The sequence below is a fragment of the Poecilia reticulata genome, linkage group LG15, assembly GCF_000633615.1.
Source record: "Poecilia reticulata strain Guanapo linkage group LG15, Guppy_female_1.0+MT, whole genome shotgun sequence".
NCBI classification, from domain to species: Eukaryota; Metazoa; Chordata; class Actinopteri; order Cyprinodontiformes; family Poeciliidae; genus Poecilia; species Poecilia reticulata.
Genome location: NC_024345.1, coordinates 17,997,125 through 18,016,443, shown reverse-complemented (window position 1 = coordinate 18,016,443; position 19,319 = coordinate 17,997,125). Strand labels below are relative to the sequence as shown.

Sequence of the window (19,319 nt, the reverse complement as noted above, 5' to 3'; positions counted from 1 at the left end):
TTTTTTCTTTTTTTTTTGTTTGTCCTTGTTGCCACTTGCATATTAACAGCTACACGGTTCAAATCAGGAAAGCTAAACTTGTTAATCATTTTTCACCAGAGAATTTCACCATAAGAATTTTTAGAAACTATAGGTATTGACATATACCTACATGTATTAGCAAAAACAAATTAACTGTAAATTAATTCAACATTAGACTGAATGTTGGCTAGTTTTGTTTTTAGCAAATTCATTTCAATGGGAAAATATTTTGACATCAAGTCATTTATGTCATTTTAGAGAGCTTAAAGTTAACGAAACCCCAACCTTTCGTTTCTCAGAAGAATATTGGATAAACCATTAAAAATGGGCTATAAAACACAATGTCAGTCTACTTTAAAGTCATCAAGGTGTTGTGCATTAAATATGCTCAACACTTGGCCTTCACAGGCCAAGTGTTGACTTCATCAAAGTGGCATGAAACGTTGATCAACCGGATGCTTCATGAAGTGGTTAGGCAAGACCAGATTTCTTTAATATCAGCCTTCAGGTTATCTGGATTTTTGGGTTGGGTGTCTCTCATCTTCTTCCTGGTAACACCAAATAATTTTGTGGCACGTCTGTCAGATGACTTGTTTTTCTTCTTCAACTGAACTTTCTGTTTGTAGGCTTTGTTATAGACCCCTGAACAGCAAGTGTTGTTAGCAATGGCCTTTTGTAACTTACCCTGATTGTGAAGGGTTTCTGTCTTCCATGTAATACATCTATACCATATGAGTTCGGTTCTTTTAATTAAATTTCCAATATGAACTTTTTGACCATTTTCTAGTTCATTAAGACGTGTGACTACTGTGCATGTCGGTGCATAAAAACAACTTGAGGCACATCGTGAAATGTGTGTGTCCAACCACAAGGTGGTGCTGTTGAACCAGAGTCTGATACAACAGTGCGTTGCAGTGACAGATGAGAGTATTACCTCAATTTGACCTCTTAGATAAGATAATGATTATTGCTGATGCAGACCTACCTACTGGACACACAGCTCTGGGAACATTTGTAGGTTTAGACAGATTAATTCTGATGTTTTAAAATTCCACATTTTAACTCTGAGACTATTATGACCGATTACCTGTAACACATTATTATCTGTCAATTTCTATCTAATGGTGTTAATATGAAAAGCTATAACCGTCTAAAAATGCAGAGAATGATTAATAGCAGTTTAAAGAACTGCATGGCACGGGGAACCTCCTGCCAACAGGTTTGTTACTTTATTCATAATTTCTCCTTGATTTCTGAATCTTAACATGCCACCACCTCGAAGGGAGAAGAAACCACACATTTTTGACCACAGTGGGAGGTCTAATGATTTGAATGTCTTTTTATATGTAAAGTTGCCCTGCAGCGGGCTAGTGGTGCTCTGGATGAGGTCTGGCTGAAAACACTTATCAAAGGTGGAATGAATAATGCATGAAATATAAAACCCTATCATTTTGCATATAAACTTATAAATTATGTTTGATTGAACAATACTGCAGCAGCACTCGTACAATCAAATGTAATTTATAAGTTTAAAAACAACGCCCCCCCCCTTAACTTTTTTCAGCTAAATCAGAACTAAAAAAAGAGTTCTGTGTTTTATGACGGTTTATCATTACACTTTAGGTCCTTGAGGATATTTTTTTCCCTTGTAGAGTGAGATCTTGCTATTATTTCATATTTCAGCAGAGCTGATGCTGAGTGGGAGGTGGTTCCTGATCAGGCCACTAAAGCGACCAATCAGATCAGTTGACCAGGTTTTTCAGAAAGGGGGGCCCCCTGACTTTCTTCCACTGGAACAAGACATCTCTACAGACTACAATGTGCTCAGATTTCAATTTGGCTTGAACAACATAGTAACAGCTTGACAATATTTTTCAACCTATTGATGTGTAATTTTTTTGCATTGTATCAGATACATAAATTACACATGAAGCCGCGCTTTGTGCTAAAGCTACCAGTTGAAGTGAATACTGTAGTTTGTCATCCACAGAGCAGCATGACATGGTCTGGGTTTTTTTTATATTTTGTTGTAAATGTTTATTTAGTCTCTTCTCCTGAAGGGAAGGTTTCAGTCGATCTATCAACACTGACAAGCTGAGCAAGGAGAGCATTCATCAAAGAAGCAGATGTCATAGATCTACACACAGATTTGATCTGCTGAGTGATATGAACATTGAAAAGAAACAAGCAAGAAAATTCTCAACACTAAAATGTATAAAACAAATAAAAAATAATGATTTAAATAAAATAAAATATGAAAAAAACTACTCTAATCAGGCTTAAGTGAGAGGATTGATAGTAATTTTTGCAAAGTGCAGGATCACTCAAATATCAACGCAGGCGAAAGGACATTTTATCGGAAATGAAGGAAAAACATTTCCAGTGTCTGGATGGACACTGGAAATGTACAAAGATTAGAAGCTAATAGTAATATTGATCAAATCCAATCCCACAATTATATTTGCTTGCACGTGTTCTGAATTTTGATGTTGCATTATGTCTTTCAGTCTGGAAGCAAACAGGCTGCAGTTAAAGTGGCTTTTAAAAATCTACACACATCTGTTGAAATGGCGGGTTTGACACTTTTTTCAAAGATTAATATCTTCATCAGACAACTGATGACCAGACAGCAACGACCTGTAATAATCTGGTTGAATAAATGAATACACCCTTAATATTATGCAGAGAGGTTACAAACGAACAACATGATCTAGTCAGGAGAAGGTTAAGACCACAGCATTATGCATTATGTACACCACTGCAGAATTAAGACAGTCATCAATAAGTGGAGAAAATATGGAACTAGGGTGACTTAACAAAAGCTGGACATTACTCCAAAATGAATGAGGAAACAGGAGGTGAACTGCCGAGAGGAGCTGCAGGAATTTCTACCAGGACAGGGATGACCTGTGACAAAAATCTCTTGTATTTTTCTCCAGCTTAGACTATGCAGCAGGACAGGAATGCAAACAAAAGGCTTGTATTCCAAATAGAACGTGCAGACCTGAATGAAACCTCCCTAAGCGTTCTGAAAGAATGCATTATATCAATTACGTGAAAAATTCCAGATTTAACTTCCGAAAGGTCGATTTGACATGAAGCAGTGAAGCGAATCACCAAAAAAAAAAAAAAAAAAAACACCACTCCAATGAAAATATAGTGGTGGCTGCGCTGGGGTTACATGGAACAGTCTTTGTCAATTTCAATTAAATTCATTTTAGTTTACTAACATAGAGCCATATTACACCATATGTACCTCAAGGCTCTTCACAGGAACACTCACTCCTCTTAGATGAGCATGTAGCAATGATTGCCTGCACTGTGTCATCGACTTTGCAGCAATTTCTCTAGGCATGCATGTTGCGACAGTGGACAAAACAACTTGCCTTCAACAGGAAGAAACCTGCCATGAAAGACTAGAATTTGAGAGAGCGCACACACGCAAAACAGAAGCACTGAGTCAGGCATACTTTCTATGTAAGTACTGTAAGAAAATTCAGCTAGGTAAATGAGCTCTGAGCAGGTTTCGAAGATGAAAAAGACAGTTGCAGCGAAAGGTGGATGAAAATTATGAAAAACTCCAATCAATCAGACTTTATTTATGTAGCACATTTCAGCAACAAGGCATTTCAAAGTGCTTTACATCATAAAAAGCACAAAAACACAAAGTCATGGAACATAGAATCAGCAGTCAAAACATTACATTAAGTCAAATGCCATCGTTAAATCCGTAACTGATTACGTTTCAAATACAACTCTAAACAGGTTTGTTTTTAGTCGAGATTTAAAGGAAGTCAGTGTTTCAGCTGTTTTACAGTTTTCTGGAAGTTTGTTCCAGATTTGTGGTGCATAGAAGCTGCAGAATGCTGCTTCCCCTCATTTGGTTCTGGTTCTGGGCATGTGGAGCAGAACCAGAACCTGTGGACCAGAAGAGCTGAGGGGTCTGGAAGGTTGACACAGCAACAGCAAATCTTTAATGTATTGTGGTGCTAAGCCGTTCAGTGATTTATAAACTAGCAACAGTATTTTACAGTCTATTCTCTGAGCTACAGGGAGCCAGTGTAGGGACTTTAAAACTGGTGTTATGTGCTCTACGTTCCTGGTTTTAGTGAGAACGCGAGCGGCAGCGTTCTGGATCAGCTGCAGCTGGAGGCGCTGAAGACGCTGTTGCAGTAATCAATGCGACTAAAGATAAACGCATGGATGAGTTTCTCTAGATCTCTAGAGACATCAGTCCTCTAATCCTGGAGATGTTCTTCAGGTGATAGAAGGCCGACTTTGTGACTGTCTTAATGTGTCTCTGAAGGTTTTTATTTGTTCTAAGCATTTATTCAGTGATTGGATGGGTTCAGAGTCACCTGGTGACGTCGTAATGTAGAGCTGTGTATCATCCGCGCAGCTATGGCAGCTAATCTTATTTCCTGTTATAATGAGGAAATAAGGTGCTGATCAACTTCGACCCAGAACCTGTGGATGCAAGCTAGCAAGCTGAAGGTTAACTGGGAATGAGCAGGTTACAACAGTTTTTACATCATGCATGACTGGATATATATTTCACATTAAAACTGGTACAAATAAAACGTTTTGAAACGATTAATATATGGAGTCACTCCAATCAGTATAATTTGTTTTTATGCCCCAAAAGCCCCAGGAGTTAGAAAGGAGTGTGGACATTCCAGAAATCCACAGTTCTGTCTTGTTGCAATTATGTTCATTTTCTTCTGCTGTCTGTACAGAGGAACAATATGATCATTGTTTTAGATAAACAATGAAATGTTGTTTATCTAAAAGTATAGCATTTTAAAGCTGCACTAAAATCAGTTATTAGTCAAAACCTTAATACTTCGGGTGTTTTTATGGGACCTAGGATGCAATTGATCAAACTGGGAAAAAGCAGACTTCTTTGAAAACAATAAGAAAAGTGACTTCTGCCCCATGTTCCACTGCAACGTTGTGCGCCACCTTTGCCTCCTGTGAAGCATTTTGAATTTTTTTGAATTTCAGCAGAACTGGTGTGGAGTGGTGGGCGTGGATTGATCAGGTCAGAGGAGCTGACCAATCTGAGCAGAGCGGGCTCTGTGGGAGGGGAGGGCTTAACTTGACCGCTTAATGGTTTTACAACCCTTAAAATTTTCTTATCACAGAACAGGGAAATAATAGTAATAAAAAAGCGAGATACTGCAATTACAAAACGTTTTATTCAAAATAAAACAAAAAAATCACGCTAATTAAAAGCAGGGATTTTGTTCTATAAACTAGTAAATTTACATTTTGGAGGCTGGATGCTGCTTCATCAGAGGATAATTAAAGGGTAGTGGATGTAAAAATTTATCTCAATAGTTTAAAGAGGATGCAGAGATATTTTTTTTTTTCTTTTTCTGAGAAGTCTTCTGACTCTTCTCGACACCTCACACCCTCCCTGTCGCCACCTGCTTCACCTGTCTAGAGTCCATCTCCAGTAGTCCTCCTGAGTCTGACCATGGTCTGATGTCATCCTCTTGATAGTGAGTGGCATTGCGACACAGCAGGTCACCTCCTGGCTATAACCCCAGCGCGGGGCAGCGGGCCAGGCAGTGTGTTCCTCCCACTCCTCTCCACAGATACACACACACACACACACACACACACACACACACACAGAAAGAGCAAAGCAGAGCCGCACCGTGAGCTCAACCCGACCAGCCAAGGTTACTCATCAGTCTGCTGCTCTCTGCTGCTTCTCCTCCACCGATCCTGTAGGGTGAGTCTTGTTTTTTTTGTTTTTTTTTTTGACCCCATCCCTCTTATTTTAATAACACTTCGCTTCCCTGAAGCGTCTGAACTTTAAAGGCGGACAGCGGTCATTTATTTAGGTAAAGTTTGTATTTTTATCCAAGTAATTCATCCCAGGGAAGTTTGCTGGTGATTAATCAGATTGTTATGTAACTGTAGCAGCCGCCATCGGCTCGGCTGTCTCGGTTCCACCGCAGGCTGCTGGTTTATTTTAACATTATAAAGTGCAGTTTGGGTTACACGCGTGAGCCGGATGTGAAATTACTATTATAGGCTACAACAAAGCGGTGACCTGAGGGACCGCGTCCCCCCCCCCCCMCAACGATGAACGCTTCAAAGCCGGCAGAGGAGCTCACTTCTCCGGCGGAGGAAAGTTAGGAGAGCTCCTTCTAAGGAAAAAGTTTGGAGCCTTCTTGAGGTTTATGATGTCCACTCTCGGATGTTACCAGGAGACGTTTTGACATTTTCCAAGTACGCTAGTCGATATTGAAACATTGCGGCTAGCGACTGCTACTACGTTATGTAATCTTTGGACAGTCGTTTAATATATCGCAGTCAAATGTACGTCTGCTTGCAGAGTGACGTCATTTCTCGGGACAAGTCGCCGATTCTTAATTGGCTCGAGGTGTGGACTTTGACTAGGCCATTCCTACACTCTGGCTGCATTAGCTTATAGCTGTAGCTGAATAATGCTGTGATGACACTGATGATGAAAAACCCAAATTTTCATCCACCGTGGAAATGCAGGGTATGGAAAGTCCGTGCTGTTGGCATGTATAATTTGGATCACCTAGGATGTCGCCATGACGACCACGATTTTATTCAGCTCTCTCCTAAAGTTTTACATTGTCGCTCTGGTTGTTTGTATATGGTCGTTATCCTGCGTTTTGGGTTTTGTCCACTTCCATAATTATCTCCATCCATCTTCTTAGACCAGCATTCCCACAGCATGATGCTGCCACTTCGCTTCAGCGTTAGTTTTCTGAATTCACATGGAGGCCAAAAAAGCTTCTTCCACATGTTTTCCCGTGTCTCCTACCTTTAAATTGGACTTCTCGAGGTATTTGTCCAAACAACGGCTTTCTTCCTGCAGCAGTTGTCCTGTCAACAGTTTCCCACCTGATCTCTGCAGCTAATCCAGAGTTTGATGGATTTCTTCTTGGCTGCTTCCCTGATTAATGTCAGTTCAGATGGAGACCAATGTGTTGATAACACTCAGCGAGATGCTAAAAGCTTGAGATATTGTTCTTTAAATTCAAATCACTTTATCCCTGACCTGTATGAGGTGTTCTTCTATTAGCTAATTAACTAATTAGGTGAGTTCTGAAGGGGAATTTTTTATTTATTTTTCTTTCTTTATTTCGTACATGTCAGAGAAAGGAAAAAAAAAAATCATAAAAATTTTAAACATAAACAAAACCTTCACATTAAGTTTGAGAAGGAGCTAGTAGTAGCCGAAGCTTGTTAAATCTCGTCCAAATACGTCCCACGTTACAGATTTAGACGCATCTAATTTTTACTCCATGTCACAATTTCTACTCTTTCAAAACCATATCTGCACAGTCACACACAGGTCAGCGTAGAAGTTACTTTTCACATACTCTCCATGCTCACCGTGTAGCCAGACTGGTGATATATCTTTTGCTTTGGCTCCGGCTGTGGCCTCTCAGATTATGGCGTTCTGGCGCAGCCCAACATGTAACTGATAGTAAGAGCAAGGGCATCACTGAGGTAGAGTTGACCGAAATAAGCCAGGTGTGGAGAAACGCAGCCGTCAGCAGTGTTCTTTATTATCTCTCGACAGCGGTTTAACGCACCGAGTTTGACCAGTCTGTTCACTGGGATAAAGGAGGAGGCTATATGAACAAAGTGTCTCCACAAACACACATTATTCATTCATTACCCGATTGATCATGTTGTTTCTAAAGGCTTAAGAGAGCCTCGACTGGCTTCTGCTTTTCTGATCTGAAAAATTAGTTTCAGGGGATCATCGCCTCTGGTAAGGGTAGGAACCAAATATCATGCTGCCTGAAATTTACTCCAGAAAGTGTTTCACTCTTCTTTTTTTTATTCAGATCAGGAAATACTAGCAGCAGTTTTTTGGGGGGTTAAAGTCTGGGGGCTAGAAATCATCAAATTACACTGAAAAGATAAACACTGTAAAGACAAAACAGCAATTTATCAAATGCAGCAGCAAAAGATTAACTAAGCTTACAACGCTTGTATTCACGAACCCGTACTCAGAGTCTCTTCCACGGCAATTTTGTGGGTCGGAATAGGAAACTGGTGAAAGCCATCACCCCAGAAGATGGTGTGCAAGTAATTCTTTCGTTTCATTTCTTATTAAACACCTTGAATTTTAAATCTGTTATATTTTCTTTCTTCCTTTTATAAAAACTTGAAGGTTTTTCTACCAGCCTTTCGCCCCGTTTTGCACTTACAGCATAAATAAACAGCTAGACTCTCTCGCTCAAATTATATATATATATATATATATATATATATATATAAAAGGTGAATTCCAGTGTCTCACAGAGGAAATAAACTTTACAGAAAACATGCTGTGTCTCCCCATATGCTTCCAGCCAAGTACGCAGGTGCTTATGCAGTGAGAGACGCAGCTTTCTGTGATGCAGTGAAATGCTTTTTCAATGCATTTCAAGAAAATACGTCACAAAGAGTGCAGACTATGTAATTCTCTCAGGATGTTGCAAATGGTACAACTGGTCATAGTAGCTCTGGGGAAATACCGACTCTAGGCTGTTTTCTTGAGTGACCAGGTTTCTTGGATTTATTCAGCTTTTCTCTCAGCAGCAGCAAAACAAATATTGTTGAAACGTTACAATAAAGATAGAAGCTTTCTTGCTCTCATTTTAATCTTCCCTGAACAGTAGGAAGAAAACTGGAGGATGTTCAGCGACAAATTCATTTATCTGTGTTTTTGTATTGATTTTTGTGAGGTTGATGCAACCAGTCTGACCTGAGACTCTAGAGTTCATGCTGTGCTGCCGATTCTACTGTTCAGGAACAAAAATACTTCCTGGTTCTGAGTAAACCACACAGCATGGACATTTATTTGGTGAGCTTCAAAGATCAATAGCACCGAAGGCCAACTATGTATGTTTGACGCTTCAGCTTATGGCTTTGATGGCCTCTGCAGAATTACAGTTTAAGCGAATCACAGAGTCGACCACGTGACAGTTTTCATTCCTGAATTCCTTCGAATTAGTAACATGTGGGGTCTGATTTTCTTCTTTGTACATGCATTCATGCGTCTTTTTGGGTAAAAGTTGTACTACAGAAAAAGTTCAGCTCTACTCTCTGTTTAGCTTTCTCGATCAGAGAAGGGATGTGCTTAAACTTTACATTCAGTGTGTCTTAAAAGGATTCTACGAGGTAAACTAACACAAAGTTGTGGATAATTGTAATACAGAAGGGAAATTAAACACGGTCTTCAATACTTTTCATGAATACAAATCAGAACAGTGTGGTGTGCACTACATGGGTCATTGATAAACACTGATAGCTGCAATTGCAACGTCAGTTCTTTGACGTGTCCCTTGGTTTTTTTTTTATTTCTTTTTTTGGCAAATTCAGTCGGACTGGTTGGTTGGGCCATAACTCCTTCCCTGTAACAACAAGATAACATTATATGACTTTAGTTTTTACTTTGCATGCTACGCTGACTATTTTTTTTTTTTTAACTCTGGTGCGAAGATTTAAGCTGCCGCCAATTAATTTTTATCTCCACATTGTGTTTACAGGTAAAAAAAAAAATGGAGACCTTAAATCACAAACTAAATGCCTACTTTGAAACATGGATGGGTCCCAGAGGTAAGAGGACTATGTTCGTTCAAACGCCAGTGAAAGGATTCCTCTCTGCTTTTTCACCCACTAACCTTTCTTCTCTAATTCATCTCACTCGCATTCCTCTTTATCTCCGTATTTCAGATAAGCGGGTGCAGGGAATGCTGCTGCTCGACAATTACCTGCCAACCTTTGCACTCACAGTCATGTACCTTCTGATCGTGTGGATGGGGCCCAAGTACATGAAGCACAGGCAGCCATATTCCTGCCGAGGCCTGATGGTGCTCTACAATCTGGGAGTCACCTGTTTGTCCTTCTACATGTGCTATGAGGTAAGCAGAGCGCAGAGACGTGACGAAATGAGTCAAAACAGTGCAAAGTAACGACAAAGAGGCATAGAAAAGCATAGATAAGGACCAGAGTCAGATGTTTTGTTCATCTGTATTTGCAAGGTGTCCTGGAATTTCACAGACATGTTGTCACTTTAAGATAAAAGAACAATGTTCATTTTACTCAAACATATACCTATAGAAATGAAAAATCAGAGAAACTGATCATTTTAAGTGGTCTGTCATTGCTGTGAATTCTTAAAGGTTTCTTGTGTTTTTGGTTTTCTGTCATTCTTTAATGTTTCACATGATCAAAATAAGATATCAGACAAAGATAACCTGAGTTAATATGAAAAGGGGAAAAAATGCTGGAAACACAACTGCCCAGCTTGATAAATCATGAATAACCTATGATTAACAATTTTATTCAGATTACTGAGTTCAATTTCTTTTTTATCCATTCACCTGTTGAAGTAAATTCATATCAGTCTGGAATAGATTATAATGCTATTATCAAGACTTTGGGACTCCAGCAAACCTCACTTGGGAACCGTTATCAACAAATGAAAACATTTAACAGAAGTTCCTCCAGGAGCTCACAAAGAGTTCACAGTAAAACAGAAGAACAGCATCTAAAGCACTTTATCTCACTTGACTCGGTGAAGGTCAGTTTTCATGACAAATAGCACATAAACTGGGCAAAGAGAGCATCCTTGGAGGAGTCCAAAGGTGAAAGCCATCGGTTTGGGACCTTGGGTTCACATCACAGCGGCTTATAGCCAAAACGACAACACAACCAGTTGTTAGTTTTATGGTTTGGAAAGCTCTTTTCCTTTAAATAAATGAAATCATTTGAAAGGGCGTTTACTCGCAAAGTCTTTTTTCTGGCGTTTACATTTGCTTGATGATCTGAAAGCGATTCTCTGCTCTTATTTTAACCAAAACGAGATCTTTCTCAACCCTTGAAACAAGACGATCCTGAAGGCAGTAGACTGTTAGTTTATCTTAGCGCAAAGTCTTAAAAACTACGGGCATCAGCAGGTGTTGGGGCATTAAACGTCTTCTAACTGTAATGAATCTTCGCATCTATTTCAGAGAAAAAAATATGTCAACCATTTCTTCACAGCTGCTCTTTGTCTTTATTGTGTCTCACTGAAAGCTGTGCCTGAGGACAATGTTATCAGGAAAAGACAAGGACACAGCAGGATGCTGATAGGCTGACTGTTTTAGAAATCAAAACTCTCACATGTCCTGCTTTAAAAACCCTATGTTTTTTTAAAGCAGCTGACTACACTGCTGAAATTGATAGATACAGTGATGTAAAGCGTACTTGTGCGTATTTGATAAGTTGGCATAGTCTGAGCTGTGACAGCAGCAAGAACGTATACTTGTCGATTGGTGCTCTGTGACCCAGACGTAGCGTTTGTGTGCGGCGGACTTGAGTATCTGTCCCGTCGTTCACATCCGGCTTCCAGTCCCGCCGTCTGCGTTGCGTAAGGTCCCAGTGAACAGTTGGCCGTTTGATTCACATTAAACTCTGGACTATGCGAATGGCTCAGGGTGAACTCTTAGTGGGCCAAATCTGATGTCACCTGATGTGAATCAAAGTGCAGAGCAGCTCTCTGCTTCCTGTCAGCCTGCCAGCGCTCAGTCGATATTCAGGCTGTAATGTATTTTGTTTAATATGCCGGATGTTCATTGTTACAGAGAGGTTAATGTCTGTGACCACATAACAAAACAATTAAAACTCAAAACAGAATCAATATTCATTCATTCTGTTAAGCAATAGCACTATGTTGGCTTTTGATCCACAGACGGTGAATTGATATATTTTTGCTTTCATGTTCTTTGGACAAAGGCCTCTCTCCTTCTCTATTGTGTTCTTATCACATTCAGCTCTCTCTACAGTTATTGGCACTCTTTGTGTACAAAACCCTTAAAATAGATGTATTATTTTCTGCAGTGCCACAAAAGATTTTTAGTGCTGGTGAACCCAGATATGCATTTTCCCTCCAAATGTGGTACAATCTAAGGGGAAGTAAACCGCCCTTTTCAATTAGATAAAATTGTGGCCTAGAAAGGATGAAGAAATCTACCCAACACTTGTTTCCATACTTTGTTGTGTGCCGAGCCAATTTCCACACATTCAGATTTGTCTTTGCTGTAGCCATGGTAAAGTTCAGCAGCGCCCTTTTCGGCCAGCTGACCAGCAGTGCACAGCAGTAGATAGAATAGAGGCAGGAATACCCTCTTGTCACTCTGGTTACTCATTCTGAGTAACTGTCCCATTTATAAAGGAAAGCATTAAATCTAAAAAATACAATTAAACCATCCTATGACCTCTGATGACCTTAAAAAGTACAGAAAGCATTAAAAACGTTTCACTTAAAATTGCTTTGCATCAATTGTTTGGGATGCCACTAATTACGGCAAAAGCTGTTTTGTTTGTTAAAAGCAAATATTTCCTGATGACATGATTGCAAGAAACCAAACATATTTAAACATTTGTGCATATGTTTGCATTGTGTGTTACGTTGTAACATATCCAAAACAAAACAGCTAAAAGAAACATTTGTTTTTCGTAAGTCATTGGTATTTCTTTCCAAACAGTCGCTGATCAGCAAAGTGCTTTCTGTTTTTAATTTCTTTACACAATTTATAAATAAATTGTGTCTCTCGGCTGGATTATCAATCTTCTTTTGGGGCTTGACGGTTCTGCGGTTTCATCATCTACGGTTGATGGGCAGCTCAAACCAGAGTCAGCTTCTTATGCCAAGTCAATCCGAAACTTAAGCAAGAGATAAGAAACTTTATCTGCTTTTCTAAGTTGCTCCGTGTTGATGTGTTTGTGTCGTTTCTACGAAAAGGAAATAAGTCCCAACATCGAAACCTTTACCCCTGAGCAGTTCTTTCAGGCTCCTCGCCGTCTTTTTGGTGACTTCATTGTTGCTGATTTTACAACCAGCTTGCTCATCTTTTATCTTAATGGCTTCCTCTGCAGCTTGCTACGACTGCATGGTACGGTGGATACAACTTCTACTGCCAGAACACCTACAGCGAGCCAGAAGCGGATAAAAAGGTCCTAACGATTACACAAACATATCGTTTATCACTGCATGCTGTTTACTTTGCATTAATGATTTGTTTCCACTCGCTCTGAGCAAACAGTGGCGTAAAGACAAACACTGATAAAAACGAAAATATTTTTACCACCACTTGAGTTTATTTATTTCGATTGGCGATTCATAAAATTAACCTGCATTCACTTTATGTCGTTCTGAACTAGAATCCACCTGCAGAAACACTGTTGTTTGTTTTGTTTTCGTTTGTATTTGTGACATTGCGTTGTGCCGCGACCCTCTTCCAGATCATAAGCGTCCTTTGGTGGTACTACTTCTCCAAGCTGATCGAGTTCATTGACACCATTTTCTTCATACTGCGGAAAAACAATCACCAAATCACGTTTCTCCACGTCTACCACCACGCCAGCATGCTGAACATCTGGTGGTTCGTCATGAACTGGATACCCTGCGGTCACTGTGAGTGTTTTACTCAGATTCACACTCCGATGCCTCCAGAACCCTTTTTGTTTTTTACCATTTGGCGCTTTTATAGAGCTAAATAATTCAAGAGCTTCCACGTTAAAGTCACGTCTGAAAACACTTATTTCTCCCTGCAAAGTTCAAAGGTTACACTAACCTGAAAACTGCAGCTCTATGCGAAAAGCTCTTTGTTTGTGAGCTTTTCATCCCGAGAAAGCTTTAGGAATTATTCACGTGTCCTTATTTTTTGAGTGTTTGGCGCAGATGAATAACTTCACGTCTCTCCTCAGCATATTTTGGGGCCTCCCTGAACAGCTTTGTCCACGTTGTGATGTATTCCTACTACGGCCTCGCAGCCATTCCCGCCCTCCGACCGTACCTCTGGTGGAAGAGGTACATCACCCAGCTGCAGCTGGTAGGTTCACTCGGAGCAAACGGTTGCTTTTCTTGAATGAAGCAGTAAGTCGACATCGCAAAGACACTCAGAAAAGTTCCCAGCTGAAACACCTGCCCACGTTTTTTGTGATGTGAAAAAGTGAAACCAGGATAAATCATGGCAAAGCTTGTCCTCTGTTACAATTAAATGGAAAACCAAATCTAGTTGAATCAGTATGTACACCCTGACACAAACTTGTTGAGCTCCATCTGCTCTCCACATCTTGATCTGACAATGTTTGGACACTCTGAGTGGAAAAAGTTCACCAGATGTGAACATCTTATTTTTTTTCCTGAATATTTCTGTCAGTTCAGTTGCATTTCAGTCGAAGCACCGTTTCATTGGGCTGTTTTTGTGTCCAACATATAGTTTAAGACTGATGCCTTAAGCTGTGAGACATTTTCAGCTTTTCATTTTTCCTCTGGTCGCCTCCTTCTTTCTTACAGAGCTGTGGCCTTGAGTCCACTAGATACTTGGGGGGAGTTTGATCATTATTCAGATTGAGTTATATTGTAGCTGTGATTATGCGAAATAGTGTTACTCTTCTAATTGTGCTCTGAAATGGAAAGTTTATATGATGATAACTTCTTGTTCATTGTATTCTAAAGTGTCATTTGGATGACTTAACGACTTTGGATCTGTTTGTGAGAATATTTCTGTCCTTGATGACGTTTTGTTGAATAATTTTTCGCAAGGTGGACAGACGCCATCCTGAATTCATCGCTCCTACACCTTTGCACCTATAGGTGTTAAAAGGATATTTATTGTGTCTCTGCTGAGCCCTTTAAAAATAGCAAACAGCAGCTGTTTTATTGTTCTATTTAAAAAGCTGATACAGTCTGTGTTCGTCTTACCTGTCCTTCAAGCTCTTAAGTGTTTGCACCTTTTCTTGTTCTCTCCGCAGATCCAGTTCTGTTTGACCGTGACGCAGACGGCGCTGGCGGTGGTCTGGCCGTGCGGCTTCCCCATGAGATGGCTGTTCTTCCAAATAAGCTACATGTTCTCGTTCATTGCCCTTTTCTCAAATTTCTACATCCAGGTGAGATTCTTTTTTGCCTCTTAAATGTGATAGTCGAAAGACGTATACGAAAATTTTTCGCGCACCAAACTCGCCGAGGATGAACTCCGGTTGTTTTACGTTCTATCCAGAAGTGGATTATGCAACAAACCTCCCCGAACACGGATGTGTAGAATCTGTAGAATAGCAAACAGAAAGATGCCATGAGGTTCAATGGGTCACTTGTGAGCTCCTTTTTTTATTTCTGCTTTTAAGTTTTAGTCCTCATTTTGTGCAAATTCAGTGTTTTATGTTTTGTTGCCAGTTTTTTCTTTCTTAGAAAATCATAACTTTGGCTGTAGCTCCAGTCATGTTGTGTGTGTTATGCGTGGCTTAATAGGAAAGTTAACATGTAGATTAACTTGACAACCCATTTCTGTTTTCGGGAATATATTTCATATTTTTAAGAAGGAACGAGAACCTTTGAGGTCATGTTTCTTTTGTCCTATTACTCTGAACTTTTACCCCCCTCTCCATGTTTATTATGTGTGTTTAATATAAGAGGGAAGTTCCTCTTTGCTCCCCCTGAGCTTGCTGTTTGTTGAAGAGTGTTACTGAGTGTGTGAGGGTGATGAAAAAATTCTGCTGCAGCATAAATGAAATCTGCGACTTTCAGCAGTAAAACTATTACAGGTCATTCTTGTACATTTGCTCCATTTTGTGGCGTATATGAAGTTTGTCCAGGATTTTAACAAGATTTAAATATATTTCATGGGTGCAAACTTCAGTTTTTATTGCAGTTGTAGCAGCGAAATAAACATATTATTTTATACTGGTAGTTGGAAGATGCAGCGAAATCACAGAGGTGTGAATTATGATCCTAGAAATCCATCCTGATTCCTGGAAAGGTGGAATGAGAACCGTTTTAAAGCCATTCCGAATTAATTATTGTTGTGACAGCAAAACTTTAAATTTCTGTACAATAAATATTTATCTAATTTTTTAAACACATTTCAGTCCACATTTTAGTCGCTCTTGTTTTTATAAGGAGTTTTTATAAAGATTTTCTTAGTTATTCTGTAAATTTCCCCTAAATTAAACGCATTCACTTGCTTTTTGTTCTGTAATCGATATTCTTAGGAGACAAAATGTGCTTTATGCTGATTGCATATTTTATAACATAGATATACAATCTGTTACATCATAAACCATATTATTAAAGTGCAATTTAACCTTTTACTTCACTTTGTTTTCCGAAGTGTACATATCATACTCCTTAACAAACTTTTGTTTTTTCTTTGTCTTTCTTTCTACTCCAGACGTACAAGAAGCGCATCGATTCTCAAAAGAAGGAGCACCAGAACGGTTCGTCTGCGTCGGTAAACGGACACGCCAACGGAACGGCGTCGATGGAGCGCACAGCGCCCAGAAAGCTCAGGGTGGATTGATATTTGAGAAACTATGCCCAGTTTCCCACTGTAGCCCGTTAGGTTATGCTGCTAGAGTTATATGTATATTTTTATCTAGACCAGACCAGCACTCACTTCAGATAAAATAAGCCATAGCCACAGACAGCTATTATTTCCCTCACATAAATACAAAATAGGTCTGAACTGCTGAATCGTTATAGCTCTAAGTGACGAGTACTGTAGTAGTCCTGAATCTTTACACTTGCGCCTCCCTCGCCTTTTGGTCGGTTAATTGCTAAGAAAAAGCTCAATGCAGACAAACATACAGTCAGAAAAAATCAGCAATGCTTTGCACAACAAAGGTCCAAAGATTAACAATGGAACATGTTGGCGGAATATTTTATAGCACATCATGATATCTGCTTAAGGGACGCTTTAAGACAAACAGCAATTAGTATATTTTTTTTACAGTGTAACTGCAATGTGATGCATATGTGTCTCACTTTATCTTATTCCTGCTTGCACGGTTGCATAATCCAAACTTTTATTCTCAGTCAGGTACTTTTTTCAGGTCGGTTTGAAATGCCGAACCGTCTCATCACGACCAAAGCGTTGCTCATATTAGCATTCAGGTTAACTGTGGTCACAGCGTGAAAGGAGAGATACTGCGTTTTCAAAAGCAGGATTAAAAAAACAAAAAAAAACAAAACGATCCAACTTTAAAGGCGTTTTGTCAGAATATTAATTCTCCTTTCACACTGTGTTGCAAGCGACTCAGTTATTCATCTGAGAAATTATGCAGGGCATTATGAGAAATGCAAAAAGCTTAAATGTTTTGTTGTCTGTTGTTTCTGGGCATTTACATAAGCTTTCAACACTACATTTTTTTTTTTTACCTGAATAAGCTGATGTTCAGAAAGTTCTGAAAAAAAAGAGTGAGTGCTGAAAACTCTAATATGACTGAATAGTTTGGTATCAACATTGCATTACAGTTTTAATGGCACTTAAAAATCTAGATTTATCCCTAAATTCTAGAACATCAGAAGAAAAAAAAAAAAGTCAAATCCCTGTCTGTGAATGGCATGAGTAGCACAGGTATGAGCAACTCTGCTTGCTCTTTAATAGATGTGTTTTGCAGCAGACATTTTGACGACTGAATGGCTAAAAATAGCGAAGGTTCCTCTCAGTAATCCAGTGAACCTTGGCAGTATGCAGACCAGCAGCAGCACCATCTCACAAAGGGAGGCGGTGGAAAAAGTTAAGGGAGTTAACTGCCTTTAACGTTTTCTGTTAGGACAATTCAAGAAGGTTGCTTTCAGAAAACAACCCTGTAAAACTACATCAAAACATTTCATTCTTAAACAACACACATGCCAAAGTATTTTTCCATGCGAGGCTAGTGTTTTATATGAGAGTTCAGTTTTGGAATTCGATATTTATCTAGACTCAAGCTGTGAAACAAACATTTGTCGTATCATCCCAACTTTCCCAGAATCATTAATGAGCAAAATGCTGCAGTTAGCTACCAGATCTGTGTGGTTAAGGGCTATTTCACTCATTTCTTTGACATCTGGACCAATTTTGTCAGTAATATTTTAACTTGTAAAATCTGGACTGGATTAAATGCAAAAAAAAAAAAAAGAATGAAAGAAACCTTGGCATTCCAATTTGTTGACCAGACATTGCTGCAGAGGTTAGCATACTTTTGCTTTTCTAATACAATGATAATAACAGAAATACATAAAATGTGACGTTTAAAGTCACTCACGTGTTAAAAGTTAAAGCTTAAAGCATCTCTATAAACGTCCTGCCTTCTGGACCAACTAATATATTTTGTCACGCAGCTTAGAATGTTATACTGTAATTTTCTCTAATCAAATTCATAAAATGTGTTTAGTTCCTTCAGAATCCCTCATCTTAATTTGTATCTCACCAACAATTGAAAATCAGAAATGTTCTTTTTTTTTTTTAAACATATGCGCAAGTTGATTTTGATAGAAATAAGAGAATCAGTCAAACTGCGGTGCGTAAGGCTGCTTATCTTAGCGTAGATACTGCAGAGTAAAGCACCCACCCTAGCTGAGTCACAAATCAGCTTACAAACCTCCAAAGCTCACTTTAGGTCTGATGGGTTCAGACAGAGCCAGGCTGGATGTTTCCAGCTAAAATGTTCGGCCTGGTTAACTGACTGCAGCTTGTAGAGCGCACATGTAGTTAATGACTCAGTAAGACACTGCCCAAACACGTAGACCTCCGTTTCTCCCACTCAGTAGATCAGAAATGTGAAAATCAGCATCAAACAAAGGCCACATTTCTCAGCGCAGTAGACCTGGTCTACTTGTAAGTGCTGATATTATTAAAAACATGCCATAACTGTAGCTGTTTTTGTTAAATTTCTGGTGTATTTGTATGTATTTATGAGCAGAGTTAGCACTGGTTTAACTCATAAAGAAAGCAAAAATGAATGTAATGGTATAATATATAATTTCTTTATTTTTATTTTTCTGAGGTCTGGTGTAAATTTCAGGTGATGTGTTATCACTGATGCTTTACTTACTGTAACACATTAAAAACAAACTACAACTCTGACTTCTGGCTTCCGGCATTACCTTTTTTTTTTTTTTTTTCAGGTGGAAAATAACCCTAAAGACATAAAAATGAATAATCTTTCCCTGGAAAAATGAAGTAACATGTGTATCCATTACTGTGAGATCCTTGTCTGAACAGGCTAAGAACTGTGTTGCAACAATTATTGCTAAGCGATTTGTCGACTAACGTTTGTTGACTTTACTTTGATGACTTACTTTGAAACTTATAGGCAACTTCAAATGGAAACTTTGCTTGGAAGCTGTAAAAAGTTATCATTTTGTATCAAGTTCTAACTTAAGTGATCAAATAAATATTTCTGTTTTTGTTATGTTTTATATTCCTTGTCTCTTTCTATGAGAAAAGTTAAAGTTAGGATGCTGAATATAAAAAATGAGATCAATATTTTTTTCTTAACGG

At 39.0% G+C, this 19,319-nt stretch overlaps 1 protein-coding gene across 2 annotated transcripts; it reads left to right on the top strand.

The window, feature by feature from the left end:
- The first annotated feature begins 5,429 nt into the window (after positions 1-5,429).
- Positions 5,430-19,237, top strand: elovl5 (ELOVL fatty acid elongase 5). Of its 2 annotated transcripts, none has more exons than XM_008429788.2 (8): positions 5,430-5,761; positions 9,558-9,627; positions 9,745-9,932; positions 12,931-13,008; positions 13,297-13,468; positions 13,762-13,886; positions 14,812-14,946; positions 16,224-19,237. In XM_008429788.2, the coding sequence occupies exons 2-8, from the start codon at positions 9,570-9,572 to the stop codon at positions 16,350-16,352; spliced, it is 885 nt and encodes a 294-aa protein (XP_008428010.1). In that variant the 5' UTR covers positions 5,430-5,761; positions 9,558-9,569; the 3' UTR covers positions 16,353-19,237. The 2 variants fall into 2 exon arrangements, with proteins under 2 accessions (XP_008428010.1, XP_008428011.1); XM_008429789.2 differs by having other exon boundaries at positions 5,430-5,765; positions 9,560-9,627.
- Positions 19,238-19,319: the final 82 nt, after the last annotated feature.